Source organism: Salmo salar, chromosome 04, assembly GCF_965601325.2.
Source record: "Salmo salar chromosome 04, fSalSal1, whole genome shotgun sequence".
Classification (NCBI taxonomy): Eukaryota; Metazoa; Chordata; class Actinopteri; order Salmoniformes; family Salmonidae; genus Salmo; species Salmo salar.
Window position 1 is genome coordinate 86,702,315 of NC_138294.1, and position 26,419 is coordinate 86,728,733.

Below are 26,419 nucleotides of genomic sequence, written 5' to 3' on the forward strand. Positions count from 1 at the left end.
ATTGTCTCGTTACAGTATGTTGAAGAGAGGGAAAGTGTAGGATCATTGAGGTTGGACGGAAATGGAAGGGTTTTTTGGGATGGGGAGGGTCTATTACAAGTTAGTAGGGCTCTTTATTACTTTTTTTATAAGTACTAAATTATGTAGGAGGATTTATAAATTATTGTTATTATTTTCAAGCAGAGTGTAAGGGAGCTAAAGTAGGTGGCGGTAATGTAACATTTATTGGATGCCAACCGCCGTTAAACCTAATCAAAGAAGATGAAGAAGAAGAATTGTAAACCGTGATTGATCACACACTCCAGCACAGTAGGTGGTGGCATGCACCTTTAACGTTTGTTTGCGGACTGCTGTTATATCGAAGAAGAAGAACTGCACCGGCGCTGTCGTTATTTATTGAAAATAGATAGCTAGCTAATTCTCTCACCAAGCAATATTAACATTTGTCATTTTGTAATCCAAGTTGTAAAAACATGACGGAGCCTCAGGCAGCACTGTTACTCAGGAGACAGCTGGCAGGTAATTTATAAACTGGTGGCTAACGTCAACTAATTTAACGTTACCTAGTTATAAGCGTTATTTTTCGCTTGTCGGGTTGCTATGCTAGCTAACGTTAGCTAATCCATCTCATTTGGCCCATTTACGGTACACGTAATCTTTGTTTCGGCTTTTACTTTATCTATCTAGCTACTATCGTGTATATGGTGTGAAATGTCACATCTTGGCTTACTATATTTTGATAGTTGAATATAGCGAGTCATAAAATGTGGTCTAAGTCCAATGTTGTGCCAACGCTACTAGCCAACAAGCTAAATCATCTAACGTTAGCTAACCAGTGGCAGCGAACTAACGTTACAATTGGCAGTAATTTGGCTAGCATTGCTACAATATTTTCTATCTTTCCACCAAGTTGGGGGTAACGTACACGTTATTTTAAAAAAAGTGTTATTGTGGACGCGAAATGCTTCAACTTTAGCTAGCTAACTAGATAACAAGCTAAACGTAACGTGTAATATACTACCCCTTTGTTTTGAACGTGATGTCGGTTGCTAGCTAACGTTAGCACACACACCTCAACTGCCAGTTGGTCATTGGACAACTGTCAGTTTGATTTTAAATTAAGGGCCGTGCAGGAGTTTAACTGAACCACTCGTTTTCTTTTTTCCTCCGTGCAGAACAAATTGTCTCTTGCCTGTAGGGCAGCATAATGTCTAGTCAACTAGGCATGGCATAATCCCTGCACACCAACGATTTCCTTGATTGGCGGCAGTGCGTAGCTCGCTGGCTACCTCAAATAACCGAGGTGCCAGGTGTACATTCAAATGTACCTAACTAGCCTACTATGACTGTCTGTCAAACTTCAATTACCCATTCAGAGTGATAGATACCATGTTATCGTTCGATTACATTTTTTTACATGTTGAAGGGGGATATGGAAATCAATTGTGTACAATAGCTCATGAGTTCACCATGCTATCTTATTTCCTTTTTCATACACATGTAAAAGTTAGACAGACATGCATAAACAAACATACTGCTGCTCATAGCCAAGTAAAATTAAACTCCACGACGTACTTGACTTCAACGAAGTTGAGCGGAGAAGAGTGGACTGTATCTCCGACTACATCGAGTCGCCGAAGGTCGAAACTTAAACCCTTACCGTGTACATATGTTGGAACTCCGTAGCGGTGTGCCTTAATTTGTTTGCTGTAATCCATACTTTTCATTAAACGTTAATACAATACAACCACCGTCTGTTTCCTCGTATCGACCGAGAGTGACTCGATGTAGTCTGAGGTACACTATATTATTGAGTTTTACTTGGCTATGCTGCACCTTGCCAAGGTTTCTCAGCTGAGGGAGAACAGCTCAGTCTAAAGCCCTATGTGGCTATGTTCCAGAGTCCTTCGCTGGCCCTAAACATGATCGCCAGGGTTGCTGTTCAATGGGGATGTACTATTTCAGAACTTACACTACCAGTCAAAACTTTGAACACAACTACTCATTCAAGGGTTTTAGTTTTGACTATTTTCTACATTGTAAAATAATAGTGAAGACATAAAAACAATGAATTAAAACATTGAACCATGTTTTTCCAACAGTCTTGAAGTAGTTCCCACATATGCTGAGCACTTGTTGGCTGCTTTTCCTTCACTCTGTGGTCCAACTCATCCCAAACCATCTCAGTTGGGTTGAGATCGGGTCATTGCGGAGGTCAAGTCATCTGATATAGCTCTCCTTCTTGGGCAAATAGCCCTTATACTCCATCACTTTTCTTCTTGGGCAAATAGCCCTTACACAGCCTGCAGGTGTGTTGGGTCATTGTCCTGTTGAAAAAACAAATGATAGTCCCTCTAAGCACAAACCAGGTGGGATGGCGAATGACTGCAGAATGCTGTAGTAGCCGTGCTGGTGAAGTGTGCCTTGAATTCTAAATAAATCACAGACAGTGTCACCAGCAAAGCACCATCACACCTCCTCCATGTCTCATGGTGGGAACCACACATGTGGAGATCATCCGTTCACCTACTCTGCGACTCACAAAGACATGGCGGTTGGAACCAAAAATCTCAAATTTGCACTCATCAAACCAAAGGACAGATTTCCACCGGTCTAATATCCATTGCTTGTGTTTCTTCGCTCGTTTTGTTGTCCTTTTAGTCGTTTTTTTTTGCAGCAATTTGACCTTTAAGGCCTGAATCACACAGTCTCCTCTGAACAGTTGATGTGTCTTACTTGAACTCTGAAGCATTTATTTGGGCTGCAATCTGAGGTGTATTTAACTCTAATGAACTTATCCTGCAGCAGAGGTAACTCTGGACAGGTGTGTGTGGACAGGTGTATGTTCCTTTCCTGTGGCGGTCCTCATGAGAGTCAGTTTCATCATGCGCTTGATGGTTTTTGCGACTTCACTTGAAGAAACTTTAAAAGTTCTTAATGTTTCGCATTGACTGACCTTCATGTCTTAAAGTAATGATGGACTGTTGTTTCTCTTTGCTTATTTGAGCTGTTCTTGCCATAATATGGACTTGGTCTGTTACCAAATAGGCCTCCTGTATACCACCCCTACCTTGTCACAACACAATTGATTGGCTCAAACGCATTAAGAAGGGAATAAATTACACAAATGAACAAGGGGCACCTGTTAATTGAAATGCTTTCCAGGTGACTACCTCATGAAGTTGGTTGAGAGAATGCCAAGAGTGTGCAAAGCTGTCATCAAGGCAAAGGGTGGCTATTTTGAAGAATCTCAAATACAAAATGTATTTTATATAACACTTTTTTGGGTTACTACATGATTCCATATCTGTTATTTCATAGTTTTGATGTCTTCACTATTATTCTACAATGTAGAAAATAGTAAAAATAAAGATAAACCCTTGAATGAGTAGGTGTTTGCAAACTTTTGACTAGTACTGTATATACACCCTGGATTGCTGATGCTATGTATTGGCCGTTGATTGGCTTTGAAGCCACCAGTCGGCCATATTGGTACGCCTTAGTAGGAGAGCAGTCCTCTAGAAATTGAGTTTTACAGTATTTCAATGAAATGTTTCACAGACACAATTACATATTTTCTATTGTTGTGGAGACAGTAACATTACTACTCTCAAAATAAAAGGCTTTAAAGAAAGGTTTTTATATATTTTTATTTGAATATTTAGCTCACATATTGTAGTTTTAAAGTATGCAGTATGGTGTCTGGGATAGAATAAACGTCGCAGAAACGAGTGTAGACGTTAAATGCATTACTATAGTTTCAAAAATATTTTTTTAAATTGAGTGCCAGGATGGCTGCCCTTTTGGCTTCAATACAGCGCCCCCTGTCAGTCCAGGGTTTATACACATCATTGGTACTACATCAGTTTCCCTTTGACTTCTCGCTCACACCCATTAACAGCAGTAGTCGTAGTCACTCACCCCCCAGTAACAGCAGTACTCACTGTTTACTGCTCTGTGCTTTGAGGTGGAGCTGAGCAAGCCCTGATCAAGTTCGTGTTTATGAATAATTGCTGTGTTTAGAATGCTTGACTACTTACACAATAAGAGGTGCGTTTATGGAACCATTTTAATATGCCCTCTTTAGGTTGACTTCACTTGAGATGGTTGTTTCGTGAGGAAATGAAATAGTTGTTATCCGCATACCAAGTTGATTCTTTTAGGACCAGAGCCCAGGGTGTGACAGATGGGTACAGTTGTTTGACTGTGCTGGTGTTTCAGCACAGCAGGAGACTGGCTGCAACAGCACATCTAAACTACAGTGAACTTCTGAGTTCAGTTTAAACTGCTACTTAGGAAGCTGTTTATTTGGTATAATGGGCACTTTATAGGGATATCATTTTTAATGTAAATTTTTTTTAGGGATAATGATGATTTGTGGAATAAAATATTTATGTTCACAGAGGGGCATTTTCAGTCTGAGAAGGCTGACTCCAGCATTTCCACATACTGATTAGTGAGATGGATGTCTCACTTTATTGACTGGATAGAGTTCAAAAGTCAAACATCACCGTAGAACAGCACTGTCAAACATCACCGTAGAACAGCACTGTCAAACATCACCGTAGAACAGCACTGTCAAACATCACCGTAGAACAGCACTGTCAAACATCACCGTAGAACAGCACTGTCAAACATCACCGTAGAACAGCACTGTCAAACAGCGCCGTAGAACAGCGCCGTAGAACAGCGCCGTCGAACAGCACCGTCGAACAGCACCGTAGAGACACTACTATTTTTTGTGTGTATTTCGGATGGAGAAAACTGTTAATGTTTTCTCTTGATTTCCCAGAGCTGAATAAGAACCCAGTGGAGGGATTCTCAGCAGGTTTGATAGATGATAACGACCTCTACAGATGGGAAGTCTTAATAATCGGCCCACCAGACACATGCTAGTAAGTCTGCCAGCCCAGTTCTACTCTGATTTTTCTGTGTGGATGGGTTGATGAGTCAGCTGGGGAGTATTTGGATGTGGGGATGTATTTTAGTGGTGCGCGGTTCAGCTATTGCTAACAACCCATCTGTCATCTCTGCTTCAATCTCGAAGCAAAGACGTTTAGGGACCAGGGAGAAAATGCAGTAGGCTTAACTCCCCATAACCATGGGGACTGCGGGTTATGAGTCAACCCGAGCACCACTAATGTATTTGTCATGTACAACAGTTGTCTGTCAAAATTTCTGGATCTTACCAACCCCTGCTATTTGACCATAACGACAGGCATTTCTCTCTGCCTTCCTGTTCACAGTGAAGGTGGTGTGTTCAAAGCACATCTCACGTTTCCCAAAGACTACCCTCTCAGGCCACCTAAAATGACATTTATCACAGATATATGGCACCCTAATGGTAAGTAGGGGTCAATTGTACTGGGTATGTTTTTTTTCCTCTTGGAAGTGTTAGTACCTTTTTTGGGGGGGTCTGTTTTTACTGTTTGGGAAATGTCAGCTATCCGTCTGGAGGATCAGTTGTGTTTCTCAGTAAAGTAAAGATTTTTTTGGAATGCACCAAAATCCTTGTTTACACACACACACATAAATGAATAGATGTATTCTATTGAAACCTTTTCATGTAACAAGTCTAATTTCATGTCTTTTGTCCTGTTTGCAGTTGACAAGAACGGTGACGTATGTATATCTATTTTACACGAGCCTGGTGAGGATAAGTACGGCTATGAGAAGCCTGAGGAGCGTTGGCTACCCATCCACACAGTGGAAACCATCATGATTAGTGTTATCTCTATGTTGGCAGACCCGAACGGAGACTCGCCTGCCAATGTAGACGCTGCAGTGAGTCTCATTTTCACCTGAGGGGCCAAATCACTGGTTTAAGGTCACACGGATTAGTTCTTTATACATAGACAATCAGTGGATTGTTGTTTGGGACAAAAGGAGTAAATGGTGATTTCTATTCTGTCTCTTTAGTGCACAGAATTCTGAATATATTCTGAATGTTCCAGGTTCTCAAACATCAAATGTGCCTTTTTTGTGGAGAGCAGAACTGTGTCATCTTTGAACTTCAATGTTTTTGCACCTTTGATTCTCCCTGCAGAAAGAGTGGAGGGAAGACCGACATGGGGAATTCAAAAGAAAAGTGGCCCGTTGTGTAAGAAAGAGCCAAGAGACTGCCTTTGAGTGAATTTTATCAAGCTGCTTCTAGCTTCACTTTTTCAGGGTAAGAATAGTGCACTTTGGTCTTTTACAAGCCATGTCTTGTAATTTTGAAGAGGTCCCAATGCTATTATACTGCATCTCTGAGTCACTTATCCAACTGTTCACACTTCGTTCATACCTGTTGGATTTTCTGAAAGACACTATACTGGAAGTGTATTACAGTATATCACTATGTTCTAAGTTTCAAGTTCTTATCTTCCACAGGTCTCCAATTTGAGAAACAACATGGCACTGTTCTCCTGCACTCTACCACCCGATTGCCAGGCTCGTCTTCATTGCATTTGGCAGAAACCGTCTGGCAACAATAGGCTGCAATAGAACTTAACAGCTGTTACCACATGCTGACCGAAAACCGCCACGCAAGTGCCAACTCAAAAACAACAAAACAGAAGATGAATAACACGTTTTTTGAAGTCTATGAACTTTTCAGGAAGAGATTGTAAAGACCTGTATATAGCACAGACCTAAAACTGGATAATATATAAACTGTTCCTACCCATCCAGCAAGACACATAGTACCAAATAAGTAGTGCTTCTGTAGGTAGAATTTGAGCCCTGTAAGTTATTGAAGTTTTTAGTCCTCTTCCCCATTCAACATCCACTCTAGTGTGTATTAGTATAGGTATGTTACAGGTTGCTTTGATGGACAGGAAGCCTTGAAGGCAGAATGGTAAGAATGCGATGCTGTCGTAGAATCCCACTAGTGGAGAACAGTGGGATTCAAGAATGACCGGAGTATCAGGCTAAAATGGCATTTATGGCAGAGGGTGCACTAGAATAGACGCATTATGTAGCATGCTTGTCATGATGGGTTCCTTCAACCTTAGCACTTCAGGAAAATTTGCTGTAAGTCACCATTTTAAAATATGAATAAGGTTATAGAGGCAAGTCTTTATTTTGGATTTTAACACCGTTATGAACTCCCCCTACCGTGGTGGACATGTACCCCGAATTGATCACATACCCCATTTGTCAAGTTCTGGTGTGTTTCTTTGGAGATGAACATGGCCATTACAAGTCATGCATTCACAAATTGAGCTCATAGTTAGGTTTTTAATTATAAATTTTTCAAAAGTGCCTCCTATTAAATTGCTTGGCAATTGCACCCTGTATTGAACCAGAGTTAGTTTTAGAGAAGTCAGAGAAATGAACTGCTTAAGTGTTATTTTATAACCCTTCACACCAGTACAATGTATAATCAAAAAATATTGGTAACCATTTGGTGTAGCAATAACCTTCCCCAGGTGTGTGGTGTACGGTCTTATATTTGTTTTAATATTCTGATGCGATTTTAGGGTGTAGGGAGCTATTTCTCCTAGATTCACCTTGATGAAGCAGATGAATTTACAATGCTTGATTTCCTTTGTGTGGTGTCCTAGGTAGGATTTGTTATGCATGCTTTAACATTAGGTTTCCATGCTGGTAGTGTCTAGGTTTTGATTTAAAATGTATGTTTGTGCCATGTTTTATTTTCCCTTCCTCTTCCCCTTGATCCTGGATTTCCCCTGGTGTATTATTTTATTCTGGCTCTGATGGACTATTGCAGTTTACTTGCCTAATGTACAAAGACAAAATACTGATGTATATTTTTCATGTAATGAAAATTGTCACCTTGTGTAGTGAGTTATTTTAAAATATGATTCCCCCTCCAATAATTGTTGGGGTGTTTTTCTTTTAATGAAAATTATATGTACAATGTTCTTTGTTACACATATGATCTTACTTCCTAGCATGTTTTCATGTGTATCTGTATCATGTGGTGTCTGAATCCCTAGGTCAGGGTATCCCAAACTTGGTCGTCCCCCCCCCCCCCCCCCGCCAGTTCTACACAGCTGATTCAGGACAGAGTTTGGGAAACCCTGCCTGAGGTGAAACATACACTACATGACTAAAAGTATGTGGACACCTGCTTGACAAACATCTCATTCAAAAATCATGGGCATTAATATGGAGTTGGGTCCACCCCATTTGCTGCTATAACAGCCTCCATCCACTCGTCTGGGAAGGCTTTCCACTAGACGTTCGAAAATTGCTGCGAGGACTTGCTACCATTCAGCTACAAGAGCATTAGTGAAGTCGGGCACTGATGTTGGGCGATTAGGCCTGCCTCGCATTCGGAAACTCCAATTCATCCCAAAGGTGTGTTTGATGGAGTTGAGGTCAGGGCTCTGTATAGGCCAGTCAAGTTCTTCTACGTCAATCTCCACAAACCATTTCTGTATGGACCTCGCTTTGTTGATGGGGGCATTGTTATGCTTAAATAGCAAAAGGACCTTCCCCAAACTGTTGCCACAAAGTTGGAAGCACAGAATCATTTAGAATGTTAAGATCTTCCTTCACTTGAACTAAGGGGCCTAGCCCAAACAATGAAAAACAGGTCCAAACCATTATTCCTCCTCCACCAAACTTTACAGTTGGCACTATGTATTTAGGTAGGTAGTGTTCTCCTCTTCCAAACCCAGATTTGTTTGTCGGACTGCCAGATGGTGAAGTGTGATTTATCACTCCAGAGAATGCGTTTCTACTGTTCCAGAGTCCAATGGTGGCGAGCTTTACACCACTCCAGCCGACGCTTGGCATTGCGCATGGTGATTTTAGGCTTCTGTGTGGCTGCTCAGCCATGGAAACCCAATTCATGAAGCTCCATATTAACAGTTCTTGTGCTGACATTGCCTCCAACATAGTGAGTTTTGCAACCGAGGACAGATGATTTTTACGAGCTTCAGCATTCGGCGGTCCCGTTCTGTGAGCTTGTGTGGCCTACCACTTCGCAGCTGAGCCGTGGTTGCTCCTAGACGTTTCCACTTCACAATAACAGCACTTACAGTTGACCAGGGCAGCTCTAGCAGGGCAAACATTTGACGAACTGACTATGATGGTGCCACGTTGAAAGTCACAGCTCCTCAGTGAGGCCATTCTACTGCCAATGTTTGTCTATGGAGATTGCATGGCTGTGTGCTCAATTTTATACACCTGTCAGCAACAGGTGTGGCTGAAATAGCCGAATCCAGTAAGGGGTGTCTACATATTTTTGTATATATAGTGTATCATGTAGTTGTCACACAACACATTAAGCTAGATTTAGCAAGTATCTGTGACTCATTGATATCCATTAACAATTGAATACTGTCACTTGGCACAAAGGTGTGAATAGTGTGTGTGTTAGTAGTTTCTCATATTCAGAAGAAAACCAAGTATTACTTTTACACCATGAGAGGTAAAGTGATTGCCACAGACTTATTCCCTTTCCCCACATGAACTGCTGGCCAGGCAGTGATTTCAGAAAAGCACGTTTCAGGGATCTGTGCCAAGAACATGCTCCAGTCTAGACAATGCAAGTACCACTTAACCTTATGCCCAGAAAATGTCTCACGCTTTTCAACCAATCACAAATTATTATGAAGATCATTCATAATAACATGTAGGTATAGCTAAACACAAGTACCTAATGCATGCATTCCCATAAATCTGAACAAGTTGAATTGATTTGAAACGATATGCAAGGTAGATGTACGCAGTCAATGCAAATTTGGAAACTTCTCAGTGTATTATTTCACAATGCATATCAGTCAAAGATGCCAGTTACTTTTCAAGGCAACTTTGGAAAGATGCTGATATACCTGTCGAATAGAGAATTTACTGTCACCGCCCACTTTCGGCTTTGTGATCTCGCGATAGCAAACCAAAAGCCACGGAACCATCATGGCTGAAGGTATGTGGCTGATTTGTTGAACATTTTTACGCCCTTTCTTTATTAGTCTCGAGTTAAATGCATTATTTGAATGGCTATACTGTATTTTTTTTAATTGGGTAGTTATAAAACATAAACGACTGTCTCCCCTTCGTCTTGTACAGTTATTTGCTAATTTTCCCTTGCAACTAACTAGCTAGTCGGGTTTTACTATATCTGGTCGGGTGGTATGTTGTTGGGTTGGGCGGAGAAGGCAACTAACGTTGGCTAGTTTAGCAGGCTAGCCACTTAATTCGCCGGGTGGTTGGACTCAATGAACGGGATTGGTAACTAAAGAAAGCAGAATTTGCTAACGCAGAATGCATAAGGAAGGTGATTATTACACGCGATCATTTGATATTAGCTAACGTTAGTATTTGTTGATTTTTATAACTTAGCAAATCGACCGAGGACAGGTTCATTTTTATGATGAGCATTACGTTACAATGTACCGTTAAGTTAGCTAGCCAGCCAGCTCGCTAGCTAACTTTGGCTACAGTACCATGCTAGATAGTTAAATTAAACATTGTAACCAAATGTAACATTGCTGTTGTGTTATTGAGCACGTATTTTTATTGTAACTAGCGAAAATGTTTGGGTATTTGACGAGTGTGATATAGCAATTTGGCTTCAGTCAAGATGAATTGGTTACTCGGCAACTAATTTGCTTGCTTTGACAGCACTGTCAGTGCCTCGATTATGTGTTGTTTAGATGTGACTACAGCCAGTTTAAACATTTTTACATTCAGCTGTGTGTGGTGTGTGAATGTAGAGTAGGCCTACAGTACTAGCTTGCTACTTGGTATAAATTATAATGATATACCAGTTGGTGTGTGCGCTGCCTTTTAACTGTTGCATACATTGATTTCGTTTAGTATTTCCCAATTATTTTTTTAAGTCAGTCAATCATTTCTCACTAGCTAGATTGCGTAAGCTTGTCACTCTTCCATTGTGGTCCCAAGTGCTTTGGACACTTTGAGAAAGCTATATTTTTATTGGTCCTATAAAGTTTATTTTAAAGATGTCTAAAAGTGCTGAGTTGAAGGTAAGAAGCTTATAACATGCACAACATTGGCAATCAAATCCTCCCTTTTCAAAATGAATGGAACATTGTGAATGAAGTGTGACAATAAGTTGCACTGTGGTAATATATGTGACTCTGAAACTGTTTTTCGTTAAACAGCTCAGCCTATCTTGCTGTTGCAGCAGTGATCCTTTCCTGTGGCCGTTGATCAGGTGGTACTGGCAGCCGTCCCTTCCCCATGACAATAGCCCAATGACTGTATATGAAGCTATAGCCAGTCAGCTAGTTAACCCTCTGACCCGTGGGAGGGCAAAGTTATGTGCTGCCTCAGCATTCAGTCTTCACTCAAATGTAAGCAGAAATGGGAAGGAAATGGGAGCGGGAAGTTACGTGCAGTCCTGGGTTGAGTGGGCTCTGACACATAAGCCTTCAAGAGAAACCTCCCTAGCTTATATCTAGACAGGAACCTGCCTTGAGAAATACTAGGCATCCTTGAAACAATACAGCCGTGATTTGTGTTACTATAGCGAGAGAAAATTAGACGGGTTGTTTTTACTGTTTGGCTGTACAACGTCTATTTTTGTTAATTTCATAATCTGGACTAACAACACAAAGCATTGTGAGCCAGAATGTGCTTAATGCAACCCTAATCCAGCATAAGGCCTAGCTCTTTACTAGCTTTCCTGTTCTCTTCACCTCCTCCATTTGCCTCGCTACCTCTCCCCTCACTCCGTCTCTTCCCTCTCTCTGTGACAGAGGAGGTGGCCAAGCTGCAGAAGCACCTAGCCCTGCTGAGGCAGGAGTATGTGAAGATGCAGCAGAAGCTGGCTGACACAGAGAGGCGATGTGCCGTGCTGGCTGCTCAAACCTCCGGCCAGGGCTCCACCAACACCTTCGGAACTGGGGCAGGAGACACCTTCATCAGCCGTCTGCTGGACATCGTGGCCCAGCTCTACCAGCAGGACCAGTACAGGTGAGGGGAACAGGAGGGGAGAGGTGTGATATAATGTATGCAGCAACGTGCTGTTGCCATGGTTACAGTCAGAAAGAGGACCTGCTGTTTTAAAAAATGTTGTTGCTCCTTTTTCTTGATGTGGAAAAGCCAAGGAAAGGAAAAAGTGCACTTGATGTGAAATTCATTGTTTTATTAATTGATGTCATATTCATTGTTCAATGACACCCCAATGATCAATTATTTCCAGTGGTTATACCAAGGTCTAAGATTCTATGATTCACAGCTTTCTACAGAAATCCTGGGAAAATATATGCAATACCTAGTTACTGTAGTTATGGACATGGGCTATATTCTTTCTCACTTATGTTGACTGTTGCCATGTTTGTAGTGATCTGAAGGTGACGGTTGGAGAGATGACGCTCAACGCTCACAAGTTTGTCCTGGCTGCTCGCAGTGATGCCTGGAGCCTGGCCAACCTGGCCTCCACCTCAGAACTGGACCTGTCTGGTGAGTTGAGCATGTACCTCAAGAAGAAAGACGAGTCCACTGTTTTCACTGTTTTTGGAAAATGTGCTACAAACTGTCTTCCAACAACTGCATTAAAAGCAGTTTATTGATAGTGTAGCTATAGTTAAGTAAAGTTATATTTCATTCCACTCTGGGTCGTTAACACTGTCTTCGACCATGCTGGGTGTTCCAGATGCCAAACCAGAGGTTGCCATGGCAATGTTGCGCTGGGCCTATACAGACAACTTGGAGCTCAGCGAGGACGATGCCTTCCTCATCGACCTGATGAAGCTGGCCAACCGCTTCCAACTGCAGCTGCTTCGAGAGAGGTAGGCAGGGGCTGCCTGACACACACTGTCCGCGTCTGAGAGAATCAGTTCTGCTCAGTTGCTGATGACCTTACCTCGTAGATGACTACTAGTTACGGTTTGTAGATTAGTTGGTGACTGCACTGTTACCGACTGTCATCTAAAACTCACAGTACCTCTTAGGCTCTTTGTGTTTTCCTATCCTCTAGGCTATGAATGCGTTGTACAATATTTCCCATTGACATCAATGACCTTAAATATTGCTTTTGTTCTCTTGGAAAAGGTGTGAGAAAGGGGTGATGTCATCGGTGAACGTGAGAAATTGTATCCGGTTTTACCAAACGGCTGAGGAGCTGGACGCCACAACCCTCATGAACTACTGTGGAGAGATCATCGCCAGCCACTGGGTGAGTCTCCGCTGTCCAACTGACCGTCCAACTGACTGTTCACTGTTATTAGCTAGCTAGCTAATAAATGTACTGAGTAAAAGCAAACGTAGCTAGCTAATACAGCCTGATAATACCAGTGATGGTGGAGACCTAAATCAGCATGTTGTTTGTGCAACAGTACCTTCCAAATCAAAGAAGAATATGCAAAGCAAGAATATGTTAGCTACATGAATGAAGTAGCTAAGAGAACATGCAATGTAGCCAAAGCTTATAGGGTCCCCTAGGAAACACTTATCAACACTTTAGTTCCTACCCTGTCACATTAACTCGTCCCTGGCATTTTAATACGTGGTCATCTCAAACACTGTATTCATAGTGGCCACTATTATGTTCCAACTATATCATTAGAATAGTCATTCTATTTCCATGATTCCAACAGTTTAGCTCTAATTCGCAAGTCAAATCACAATTGCAACATTTGGTTAAAAATAAGTCCTAGATTATTTGCCTATATCGTGCAGCCCTACGTGGCAGTGTGGAAATTCTCAATTGAGCAGTGGTGTAAAGTACTGAAGTAAAAATACTTTAAAGTCCTACTTAAGTTATTTTTTTTTGGTATCTGTACTTTACTATTATTTTTGACAACTTATACTTTTACTTCACTGCATTCCTAAAGAAAATACTGTACTTTTTACTCCATTTTCCCTGACACCTAAAAGTACTCGTTACATTTTAAATGCTTAGCAGGACAGGAAAATGGTCCAATTTACACTCTTATCAAGAGAACATCCCTGGTCATCTACTGCCTCTGATCTGGAGGACTCACTAAACACACACGCTTTGTTTGTAAATTATGTCTGAGTGTTGGAGTGTGACCCTGGATATCCGTAAAGAAAATGGTGCCGTCTGGTTTGCTTAATATAAGGAATTTGATATTATTTATACTTTTGATACTGAAGTACATTTTATCAATTACATTTACTTTTGATACTTAAGTATATTCATTTACTCAAGTAGTATTTTACTGGGTGACTTTTACTTGAGTAATTTTCTATTAACGTATTTTTACTTTTACTCAAGTATGGCAATTGGATACTTTTTCCACCACTGCAATTGAGTGCAGGAAATGCAGAAATGATAAAAGTGCTGAAATTTGTTTTGGTTGAAGGTGAATTGTTTTATACTGTTCAATCAGAATGGAGAAAGACTCATTGAAACCGCTTAGAATGTATGTGTTGCCACCCTAGGATCACTCACTACTCATAAAACACCCTGGGATCACTCACTGCTCATAAAGCACCCTGGGATCACTCACTGCTCATAAAGCACCCTGGGATCACTCACTGCTCATAAAGCACCCTGGGATCACTCACTACTCATAAAGCACCCTGGGATCACTCACTACTCATAAAGCACCCTGGGATCACTCACTACTCATCAAAACACCCTGGGATCACTCACTACTCATCAAAACACCCCTGGGATCACTCACTACCTCATAAAGCACCCTAGGATCACTCACTACTCATAAAGCACCCTGGGATCACTCGCTGCTCGCAAAGCACCCTGGGATCACTCGCTGCTCGCAAAGCACCCTGGGATCACTCGCTGCTCGCAAAGAAAATGTAGAACTTTTATTATTCAAAAACGAAAAATTCTGTCAAATACCGTCCATTTAATTTTTTTTTTTTTTAAATAAATACTGTGATATAATATTTTGGCCATTTCGCCCAGCCCTACTTTCACCTGGTCTATGTCATGGAAAGAGCAGGTGTTCATAATGTTTAGTTCACTGTGTATATATCTATATAAAAATGACATCATATTTTGGGCCACTGCTGCTAAATGACTATAGGATAAACACTACACTGACTGTCCCAACTGTTGACAGGATTATACTGTCACCTTAACTGTCCTTTACCTCGTCTAAAGATAAATATATTTTAAAACGCCTTCAATGGAATTGATTGCATTCAATAATCTAGCAGATGTACCCAACAGCTGAATCTCTGGAAGGTATCGCTACATTCCCCATGGAAACAAGTCATCTGTTCTGTATCCATTTGTCCAGTCTCTGGGGGTAATATACCGTGTCTTTTAGTCCTGAGCTCAGACTGGAATTATCTCTCGCCCTGCGTGTCAAGAAAACCCATTGTTTTATAACCTCGTAAATCCCTTCGCTCGACTTCCCTGTGATCCTCAAGGTTATGTTTATGACTAGGACTCAGGAAATGACTGGTCATCTTCAGCCACCTGACTGACTGACTGACCGCTTTTAGTGCTTCTGCTCAATCTGTTGTCATTCTACCTCTATTACTCTGGCATAGACTTTGATTTAGAGGTTTGGAGTGAGGAGGAGATGGATCTCATTTCAATAGGAATACAATTTGACACCTTGGAAGTGTTTTCATTAAAGACAGACAACTAGGGCTGGGTTATATATCAAATTAATTGGAATGTATGTATTAGTGCAATGTTCCAAATGCCTGTATCGCAAAAATCTAGTTTTTTCTATTTTTTGTAAGTGTTTTGGTCTCGTCTCCTTCGCTCCTTCTGTGCTGTGACACCAAGCCCCTCTTGTGCTGTGTGCCCTGTGCACATTCTCACACCAACACCAAGCCTCTCCTTCCATGCTGTGTGACCTGTGCACATTCCCACACCAACACCAAGCCCCTCCTTCCATGCTGTGTGCCCTGTGCACATTCTCACACCAACACCAAGCCTCTCCTTCCATGCTGTGTGCCCTGTGCACCTTCTCACACCAAGCCCCTCCTTCCATGCTGTGTGCCCTGTGCATATTCCCACACCAACAACAAGCCCCTCCTTCCATGCTGTGTGCCCTGTGCATATTCCCACACCAACACCAAGCCCCTCCTTCCATGCTGTGTGCCCTGTGCATATTCCCACACCAACACCAAGCCTCTCCTTCCATGCTGTGTGCCCTGTGCATATTCCCACACCAACACCAAGCCCCTCCTTCCATGCTGTGTGCCCTGTGCATATTCCCACACCAACACCAAGCCCCTCCTTCCATGCTGTGTGCCCTGTGCATATTCCCACACCAACACCAAGCCCCTCCTTCCATGCTGTGTGCCCTGTGCACATTCTCACACCAAGCCCCTCCTTCCATGCTGTGTGACCTGTGCACATTCCCACACCAACACCAAGCCCCTCCTTCCATGCTGTGTGCCCTGTGCACATTCTCACACCAACACCAAGCCTCTCCTTCCATGCTGTGTGCCCTGTGCACCTTCTCACACCAAGCCCCTCCTTCCATGCTGTGTTCCCTGTGCATATTCCCACACCAACACCAAGCCCCTCCTTCCATGCTGTGTGCCCTGTGCATATTCCCACACCAACACCAAGCCCCTCCTTCCATGCTGTGTTCCCTGTGCATATTCCCACACCAACACCAAGCCCCTCCTTCCATGCTGTGTGCCCTGTGCATATTCCCACACCAACACCAAGCCCCTCCTTCCATGCTGTGTGCCCTGTGCACCTTCTCACACCAAGCCCCTCCTTCCATGCTGTGTTCCCTGTGCATATTCCCACACCAACACCAAGCCCCTCCTTCTATGCTGTGTGCCCTGTGCATATTCCCACACCAACACCAATCCCCTCCTTCCATGCTGTGTGCCCTGTGCATATTCCCACACCAACACCAAGCCCCTCCTTCTATGCTGTGTGCCCTGTGCATATTCCCACACCAACACCAAGCCCCTCCCCCTGCCGTTCACAACAACAAAGACCAAATATAATCTCTTCCTCTCTGACAATAAGTAGTTTCAACTTGCTATTTGCACTTGAGGGTTGGTCCATCATAATCACTCACATGTGCACCGAAACACATTGAGATGTTATTTTACTATAATAGAGTAGTACTTTATAATGATACCCTTTTTTTTGGTCTAAATTCCCAAAATTTACAACAGAGCCGACCCTACTAAAACGGCGGTATTAGTGAACATGATTGTGAATATTTATGCTCCGTTTCTGTTGCGCGCGGCATTGAGGTACCACGTAGCGCTAGCAGCATTTTAGACAAACACCGTTGTGTTCTAGTTGTCTAGTCTGTGTTTTTATAAATGTTCAATGAGCATAACAATACATTTCTAATAAGGAACTGACAACTCGTTCTCATTCTGAGAAATAAGCAATTTATCCAGGTAGGCCACTTGATTTCAACATCTAAAAACAAAGTTGTTTTTGTGCAAACAGTTGGAGAGGAGGGTGTATTCATAACAGTTCTAGTTTGTTAGCTAGAAAATAGATAGTTGGCTGAACTTGAGATATAAAGATTAGCTGGCAACTCACTAGCACGTGGGCTTGTGCTTGAGAAATTGTTTGAGACCTACAGTGAGGGAAAAAAGTATTTGATCCCCTGCTGATTTTGTACGTTTGCCCACTGACAAAGAAATGATCAGTCTATAATTTTAATGGTAGGTTTATTTGAACAGTGAGAGACAGAATAACAACAAAGAAATACAGAAAAAAAGCATGTCAAATGTTATAAAATGATTTGCATTTTAATGAGGGAAATAAGTATTTGACCCCGCTGCAAAACATGACTTAGTACTTGGTGGCAAAACCCTTGTTGGCAATCACAGAGGTCAGACGTTTCTTGTAGTTGACCACCAGGTTTGCACACATCTCAGGAGGGATTTTGTCCCACTCCTCTTTGCAGATCTTCTCCAAGTCATTAAGGTTTCGAGGCTGACGTTTGGCAACTCAAACCTTCAGCTCCCTCCACAGATTTTCTATGGGATTTAAGGTCTGGAGACTGGCTAGGCCACTCCAGGACCTTAATGTGCTTCTTCTTGAGCCACTCCTTTGTTGCCTTGGCCGTGTGTTTTGGGTCATTGTCATGCTGGAATACCCATCCACGACCCATTTTCAATGCCCTGGCTGAGGGAAGGAGGTTCTCACCCAAGATTTGACGGTACATGGCCCCGTCCATCGTCCCTTTGATGCGGTGAAGTTGTCCTGTCCCCTTAGCAGAAAAACACCCCCAAAGCATAATGTTTCCACCTCCATGTTTGACGGTGGGGATGGTGTTCTTGGGGTCATAGGCAGCATTCCTCCTCCTCCAAACACGGTGAGTTGAGTTGATGCCAAAGAGCTCCATTTTGGTCTCATCTGACCACAACACCTTCACCCAGTTGTCCTCTGAATCATTCAGATGTTCATTGGCAAACTTCAGACGGGCATGTATATGTGCTTTCTTGAGCAGGGGGACCTTGCGGGCGTGGCAGGATTTCAGTCCTACACAGCGTAGTGTGTTACGAATTGTTTTCTTGGTGACTATGGTCCCAGCTGCCTTGAGATCATTGACAAGATCCTCCCGTGTAGTACTGGGCTGATTCCGCACCGTTCTCATGATCATTGCAAATCCACGAGGTGAGATCTTGCATGGAGCCCCAGGCCGAGGGAGATTGACAGTTCTTTTGTGTTTCTTCCATTTGCGAATAATCGCACCAACTGTTGTCACCTTCTCACCAAGCTGCTTGGCGATGGTCTTGTAGCCCATTCCAGCCTTGTGTAGGTCTACAATCTTGTCCCTGACATCCTTGGAGAGCTCTTTGGTCTTGGGCATGGTGGAGAGTTTGGAATCTGATTGATTGCTTCTGTGGACAGGTGTCTTTTATACTGGTAACAAGCTGAGATTAGGAGCACTCCTTTTAAGAGTGTGCTCCTAATCTCAGCTCGTTACCTGTATAAAAGACACCTGGGAGCCAGAAATCGTTCTGATTGAGAGGGGGTCAAATACTTATTTCCCTCAATAAAATGGAAATCAATTTATAACATTTTTGACATGCGTTTTTCTGGATATTTTTGTTGTTATTCTGTCTCTCACTGTTCAAATAAACCTACCATTAAAATTATAGACTGATAATTTCTTTGTCAGTGGGCAAACGTACAAAATCAGCAGGGGATCAAATACTTTTTTCCCTCACTGTATGTATATTTTCTATAAGGCCTGCTACAAGAACTTAGTCGTTATTAGTGAATGTTCATTATTCATGGTTCTGGTTACATTTGTATCAAAAACTGCATTTTCACCGTCTTGAAAGCCAAGATCAGTGATTATTGCAAAAAAGCAGGTTAAACTATTTCGATAAAATAATTTAATTATTAGTGGGTCTTAGAGTTGGAGGCTTATGTTTTAACCTAGGTATAATTTTACAAGCCCTGAAATAATTATATTATTCCAGACTGTTTGAAATGCAGTGTATTGACCTTTTTTTTATTGTTCAACGAAGCCTATTTAGAGATCTTTTATATAAAAATTGAGGTGTGTATATATCTCGTGAATCACCTATAAGTTTGAAAAAAATCTAGATATGGAATTTAGTCCATTTCGCCCAGCCCCAAAGGAAAATATAAAGAAATGAAGTATTGAAACAAAACCCACATCTACCTGTCTTAATGTATCACCATCTAGAAGTACTAGATGGGACAAGATCCCTCCTTAAGACCACCTTTTTTAATGGGAATGTCTGTTCTAGAAATTATATTTCTATAACCTAGATGACAGAGCATTTAAAAACATTTTTGTCTCGACAGGATGACCTGAGGAAAGAGGACTTCAGCACTATGAGTGCTCCTCTGCTCTACAAGATGATAAAGTCTAAAACGGAGTTCCCACTTCACAAAGCCATCAAGGTTGAGAGGGAAGACGTGGTCTTCCTCTACCTCATTGAGATGGACTCGCAGGTGAGTGACGCCTACACACGTTTGCCTCGGAGGCAACCTTAAGTATGTTCAGTGTAACAGGTTTCACTGAAGACCAATATCCTGTTATCTCATCTGGAGCAGGGCCTGTATTCAGAGTCTGTTGGGTGCTGATGACAGATCAGTGTTGAGAAGCCAACTAGACTGCCTTCTCTTTACATGTCTTTCTATCTACACTGAACAAAAAATATTACATGCAACAATTACAGTTCATATAAGGAAATCAGTTACTTGAAATAAATGAATTAGGCCCTAATCTATGGCTTTCACATGACTGGGAATACAGATATGTTTCTGTTGGTCACAGATACCTTAAAAAAAAAGTAGGGGCGTGGATCTGAAAACCAGTCAGTATCTGGTGTGACCACCATTTGCCTCATGCAGCGTGACACGTCCCCTTCGCATAGAGTTGATCAGGCTGTTGATTGTGGAATGTTGTCCCACTCCTCTTCAATGGCTGTGTAAAGTTGGTGGGAACTGGAACACGTCGATCCAGAGCATCCCAAACATGCTCAATGGATGACATGACATGTATGCTGGCCATGGAAGAACTGGGACATCTTCAGCTTCCAGGAATTTACATATCCTTGCGACATGGGGCAGTGCATTATCATGCTGAAACATGAAGTGATGGCAACGAATGAATGGCACGACAATGGGCCTCAGGATCTTGTCACGTTACTCTGTGCATTCAAAGTGCCATTGTCAGGTCAAGACCCTGGTGAGGACGACAAGCAATCATATGAGCTTCTCTGACACGGTTTCTGACAGTTTGGGCAGAATATCTTTTGGTTGTTCGAACCAACAGTTTCGTCATCTGGTCGCAAACGATCCCGTAGGTGAAGAAGCCGGATGTGGCGGTCCTGGGTTGGCGTAGTTACACGTGGCCTGCGGTTGTGACGCCGGTTGGACGTACTGCCAAATTCTCAAACGATGCTGAAGGCGGCTTATGGTAGAGGGATGAACATTAAATTCTCTGGCAACAGTTCTAGTGGACATTGCTTCAGTCAGTATGCCAATTGCACACACCCTCAACTTGAGAAATCTCCGGCGTTGTGTGACACAGCTGCACATTTTAGAGTGGCCTTTTATTGTCCCCAGCACAAGGTGCACTTGTGTAATGATCATGCTGTTTAATCAGCTAATTGATATGTCACACCTGTCAGGTGGATTGATTATATTGGCAAAGGAGAAATGCTCACTAACAGGGATGTAAACAAATTTGTGCTCAAAATTTGAGCGAAATAAGCTTTTTGTGCGTATGGAACATTTCTGGGATCTTTCATTTCCGTTCATGAAACATGGGACCAACACTTTACATGTTGAGTTGATATTTTTTTTCAGTGTAGAGTACAATACATGTTCTTCTATTCTCCACATCCCTAGTTGCCTGGGAAGCTGAATGAACTGGACAACAATGGGGACTTGGCTATGGACCTGGCTCTGTCTGGTAAACTGGAGAGTATCGCCACAACGCTGGTCAACAACAAGGCAGATGTGGACATGGTGGACCAGAGTGGTTGGAGCCTTCTGCACAAAGCCATCCAAAGAGGTAGGGGGCGCCGCACATTCTCTACAGTATGTCATGTACTATACTGCTTCAGGCTCAACGCTGGGCTAGAGACAATAACACAACCCTCCCTATCAACGCTGGGCTAGAGATAATAACACAACCCTCCCTATCAACGCTGGGCTAGAGACAATAACACAACCCTCCCTATCAACGCTGGGCTAGAGATAATAACACAACCCTCCCTATCAACGCTGGGCTAGAGATAATAACACAACCCTCCCTATCAACGCTGGGCTAGAGATAATAACACAACCCTCCCTATCAACGCTGGGCTGGAGATAATAACACAACCCTCCCTATCAACGCTGGGCTAGAGACAATAACACAACGCTCCCTATCAACGCTGGGCTAGAGACAATAACACAACCCTCCATATCAACGCTGGGCTAGAGATAATAACACAACCCTCCCTGTCAACGCTGGGCTAGAGATAATAACACAACCCTCCCTGTCAACGCTGGGCTGGAGATAATAACACAACCCTCCCTGTCAACGCTGGGCTAGAGATAATAACACAACCCTCCCTATCAACGCTCAACGCTGGGCTGGAGATAATAACACAACCCTCCCTATCAACGCTGGGCTAGAGATAATAACACAACCCTCCCTATCAACGCTGGGCTAGAGATAATAACACAACCCTCCCTGTCAACGCTGGGCTAGAGATAATAACACAACCCTCCCTATCAACGCTCAACGCTGGGCTAGAGATAATAACACAACCCTCCCTATCAACGCTGGGCTAGAGATAATAACACAACCCTCCCTGTCAACGCTGGGCTAGAGACGATAACACAACCCTCCCTATCAACGCTGGGCTAGAGACGATAACACAACCCTCCCTGTCAACGCTCAACGCTGGGCTAGAGACAATAACACAACGCTCCCTATCAACGCTGGGCTAGAGACAATAACACAACCCTCCCTATCAACGCTGGGCTAGAGACGATAACACAACCCTCCCTGTCAACGCTCAACGCTGGGCTAGAGACAATAACACAACGCTCCCTATCAACGCTGGGCTAGAGACAATAACACAACCCTCCCTATCAACGCTGGGCTGGAGACGATAACACAACCCTCCCTGTCAACGCTGGGCTAGAGATAATAACACAACCCTCCCTGTCAACGCTGGGCTAGAGATAATAACACAACCCTCCCTGTCAACGCTGGGCTAGAGACGATAACACAACCCTCCCTATCAACGCTCAACGCTGGGCTAGAGATAATAACACAACCCTCCCTATCAACGCTGGGCTAGAGACAATAACACAACCCTCCCTATCAACGCTGGGCTAGAGATAATAACACAACCCTCCATATCAACGCTGGGCTAGAGATAATAACACAACCCTCCCTATCAACGCTGGGCTAGAGATAATAACACAACCCTCCCTATCAACGCTGGGCTAGAGACAATAACACAACCCTCCCTATCAACGCTGGGCTAGAGACAATAACACAACCCTCCCTATCAACGCTGGGCTAGAGACAATAACACAACCCTCCCTATCAACGCTGGGCTAGAGACGATAACACAACCCTCCCTATCAACGCTCAACGCTGGGCTAGAGATAATAACACAACCCTCCCTATCAACGCTGGGCTAGAGATAATAACACAACCCTCCCTATCAACGCTGGGCTAGAGATAATAACACAACCCTCCCTATCAACGCTGGGCTAGAGATAATAACACAACCCTCCCTATCAACGCTGGGCTAGAGATAATAACACAACCCTCCCTATCAACGCTGGGCTAGAGACAATAACACAACCCTCCCTATCAACGCTGGGCTAGAGACGATAACACAACCCTCCCTGTCAACGCTCAACGCTGGGCTAGAGACAATAACACAACCCTCCCTATCAACGCTGGGCTAGAGATAATAACACAACCCTCCCTATCAACGCTGGGCTGGAGATAATAACACAACCCTCCCTGTCAACGCTGGGCTAGAGATAATAACACAACCCTCCCTATCAACGCTGGGCTAGAGATAATAACACAACCCTCCCTATCAACGCTGGGCTGGAGATAATAACACAACCCTCCCTATCAACGCTGGGCTGGAGATAATAACACAACCCTCCCTATCAACGCCGCTGGGCTAGAGATAATAACACAACCCTCCCTATCAACGCTGGGCTAGAGATAATAACACAACCCTCCCTATCAACGCTGGGCTAGAGATAATAACACAACCCTCCCTATCAACGCTGGGCTAGAGATAATAACACAACCCTCCCTATCAACGCTGGGCTAGAGACAATAACACAACCCTCCCTATCAACGCTCAACGCTGGGCTAGAGACAATAACACAACGCTCCCTATCAACGCTGGGCTAGAGACAATAACACAACCCTCCATAACAACGCTTGGCTGGAGACGATAACACAACCCTCCCTGTCAACGCTGGGCTGGAGATAATAACACAACCCTCCCTGTCAACGCTGGGCTGGAGATAATAACACAACCCTCCCTATCAACGCTCAAAGCTGGGCTAGAGATAATAACACAACCCTCCCTATCAACGCTCAACGCTGGGCTAGAGACAATAACACAACCCTCCCTATCAACGCTGGGCTAGAGACGATAACACAACCCTCCCTGTCAACGCTCAACGCTGGGCTAGAGATAATAACACAACCCTCCCTATCAACGCTGGGCTAGAGATAATAACACAACCCTCCCTATCAACGCTGGGCTAGAGATAATAACACAACCCTCCCTATCAACGCTCAACGCTGGGCTAGAGACAATAACACAACCCTCCCTATCAACGCTGGGCTAGAGACGATAACACAACCCTCCCTGTCAACGCTCAACGCTGGGCTAGAGACAATAACACAACGCTCCCTATCAACGCTGGGCTAGAGACAATAACACAACCCTCCATAACAACGCTTGGCTGGAGACGATAACACAACCCTCCCTGTCAACGCTGGGCTAGAGATAATAACACAACCCTCCCTATCAACGCTGGGCTAGAGATAATAACACAACCCTCCCTATCAACGCTGGGCTAGAGATAATAACACAACCCTCCCTATCAACGCTGGGCTAGAGATAATAACACAACCCTCCCTATCAACGCTGGGCTAGAGATAATAACACAACCCTCCCTATCAACGCTGGGCTAGAGATAATAACACAACCCTCCCTATCAACGCTGGGCTAGAGATAATAACACAACCCTCCCTATCAACGCTGGGCTAGAGATAATAACACAACCCTCCCTATCAACGCTGGGCTAGAGATAATAACACAACCCTCCCTATCAACGCTCAACGCTGGGCTAGAGACGATAACACAACCCTCCCTATCAACGCTGGGCTGGAGACAATAACACAACCCTCCCTATCAACGCTGGGCTGGAGATAATAACACAACCCTCCCTATCAACGCTGGGCTGGAGATAATAACACAACCCTCCCTATCAACGCTCAACGCTGGGCTGGAGATAATAACACAACCCTCCCTATCAACGCTGGGCTAGAGATAATAACACAACCCTCCCTATCAACGCTGGGCTAGAGACGATAACACAACCCTCCCTATCAACGCTCAACGCTGGGCTGGAGATAATAACACAACCCTCCCTATCAACGCTGGGCTGGAGATAATAACACAACCCTCCCTATCAACGCTGGGCTAGAGATAATAACACAACCCTCCCTGTCAACGCTGGGCTAGAGACAATAACACAACCCTCCCTATCAACGCTCAACGCTGGGCTAGAGACAATAACACAACCCTCCCTATCAACGCTCAACGCTGGGCTAGAGATAATAACACAACCCTCCCTATCAACGCTGGGCTAGAGACGATAACACAACCCTCCCTATCAACGCTCAACGCTGGGCTGGAGACAATAACACAACCCTCCCTATCAACGCTGGGCTAGAGATAATAAAACAACCCTCCCTATCAACGCTGGGCTGGAGATAATAACACAACCCTCCCTGTCAACGCTGGGCTGGAGATAATAACACAACCCTCCCTATCAACGCTCAAAGCTGGGCTAGAGATAATAACACAACCCTCCCTATCAACGCTGGGCTAGAGACGATAACACAACCCTCCCTGTCAACGCTCAACGCTGGGCTAGAGACAATAACACAACGCTCCCTATCAACGCTGGGCTAGAGACAATAACACAACCCTCCCTATCAACGCTCAACGCTGGGCTAGAGACAATAACACAACCCTCCCTATCAACGCTGGGCTGGAGACGATAACACAACCCTCCCTTCAACGCTCAACGCTGGGCTAGAGATAATAACACAACCCTCCCTATCAACGCTGGGCTAGAGACAATAACACAACCCTCCCTATCAACGCTCAACGCTGGGCTAGAGACGATAACACAACCCTCCCTATCAACGCTCAACGCTGGGCTAGAGATAATAACACAACCCTCCCTATCAACGCTGGGCTAGAGACGATAACACAACCCTCCCTATCAACGCTGGGCTAGAGATAATAACACAACCCTCCCTATCAACGCTGGGCTGGAGATAATAACACAACCCTCCCTATCAACGCTGGGCTAGAGACGATAACACAACCCTCCCTATCAACGCTGGGCTGGAGATAATAACACAACCCTCCCTATCAACGCTGGGCTAGAGACGATAACACAACCCTCCCTATCAACGCTGGGCTAGAGACGATAACACAACCCTCCCTGTCAACGCTGGGCTAGAGATAATAACACAACCCTCCCTATCAACGCTCAACGCTGGGCTAGAGACGATAACACAACCCTCCATATCAACGCTCAACGCTGGGCTAGAGACAATAACACAACCCTCCCTATCAACGCTCAACGCTGGGCTAGAGACGATAACACAACCCTCCCTATCAACGCTCAACGCTGGGCTAGAGACAATAACACAACCCTCCCTATCAACGCTCAACGCTGGGCTAGAGACAATAACACAACCCTCCCTATCAACGCTCAACGCTGGGCTAGAGACGATAACACAACCCTCCCTATCAACGCTGGGCTAGAGACGATAACACAACC

General features: G+C 43.8%; 2 protein-coding genes across 3 annotated transcripts in view; both read left to right on the forward strand.

Moving 5' to 3' along the window:
* The first annotated feature begins 303 nt into the window (after window positions 1-303).
* LOC106603929 (ubiquitin-conjugating enzyme E2 G1) lies at window positions 304-6,765 on the forward strand. Its single transcript, XM_014198182.3, has 6 exons — window positions 304-519; window positions 4,793-4,895; window positions 5,247-5,344; window positions 5,606-5,784; window positions 6,047-6,169; window positions 6,373-6,765. The coding sequence occupies exons 1-5, from the start codon at window positions 474-476 to the stop codon at window positions 6,131-6,133; spliced, it is 513 nt and encodes a 170-aa protein (XP_014053657.1). The 5' UTR covers window positions 304-473; the 3' UTR covers window positions 6,134-6,169; window positions 6,373-6,765.
* Window positions 6,766-9,788: 3,023 nt separating this feature from the next.
* ankfy1 (ankyrin repeat and FYVE domain containing 1) overlaps window positions 9,789-26,419 on the forward strand; it is a 43,528-nt gene continuing 26,897 nt past the window's right edge. Inside the window, exons 1-7 of one of the 2 annotated variants that reach the window (XM_014198184.3) lie at window positions 9,789-9,880; window positions 11,679-11,895; window positions 12,266-12,384; window positions 12,578-12,713; window positions 12,976-13,099; window positions 19,646-19,795; window positions 21,200-21,365. In XM_014198184.3, the coding sequence (XP_014053659.3) occupies window positions 9,871-9,880; window positions 11,679-11,895; window positions 12,266-12,384; window positions 12,578-12,713; window positions 12,976-13,099; window positions 19,646-19,795; window positions 21,200-21,365 (922 nt within the window). In that variant the 5' untranslated portion in view covers window positions 9,789-9,870. Of the gene's footprint in view, window positions 9,881-9,953; window positions 10,232-11,678; window positions 11,896-12,265; window positions 12,385-12,577; window positions 12,714-12,975; window positions 13,100-19,645; window positions 19,796-21,199; window positions 21,366-26,419 lie in introns of those variants that run through there. The other variant, XM_014198183.3, reaches the window with a different exon arrangement.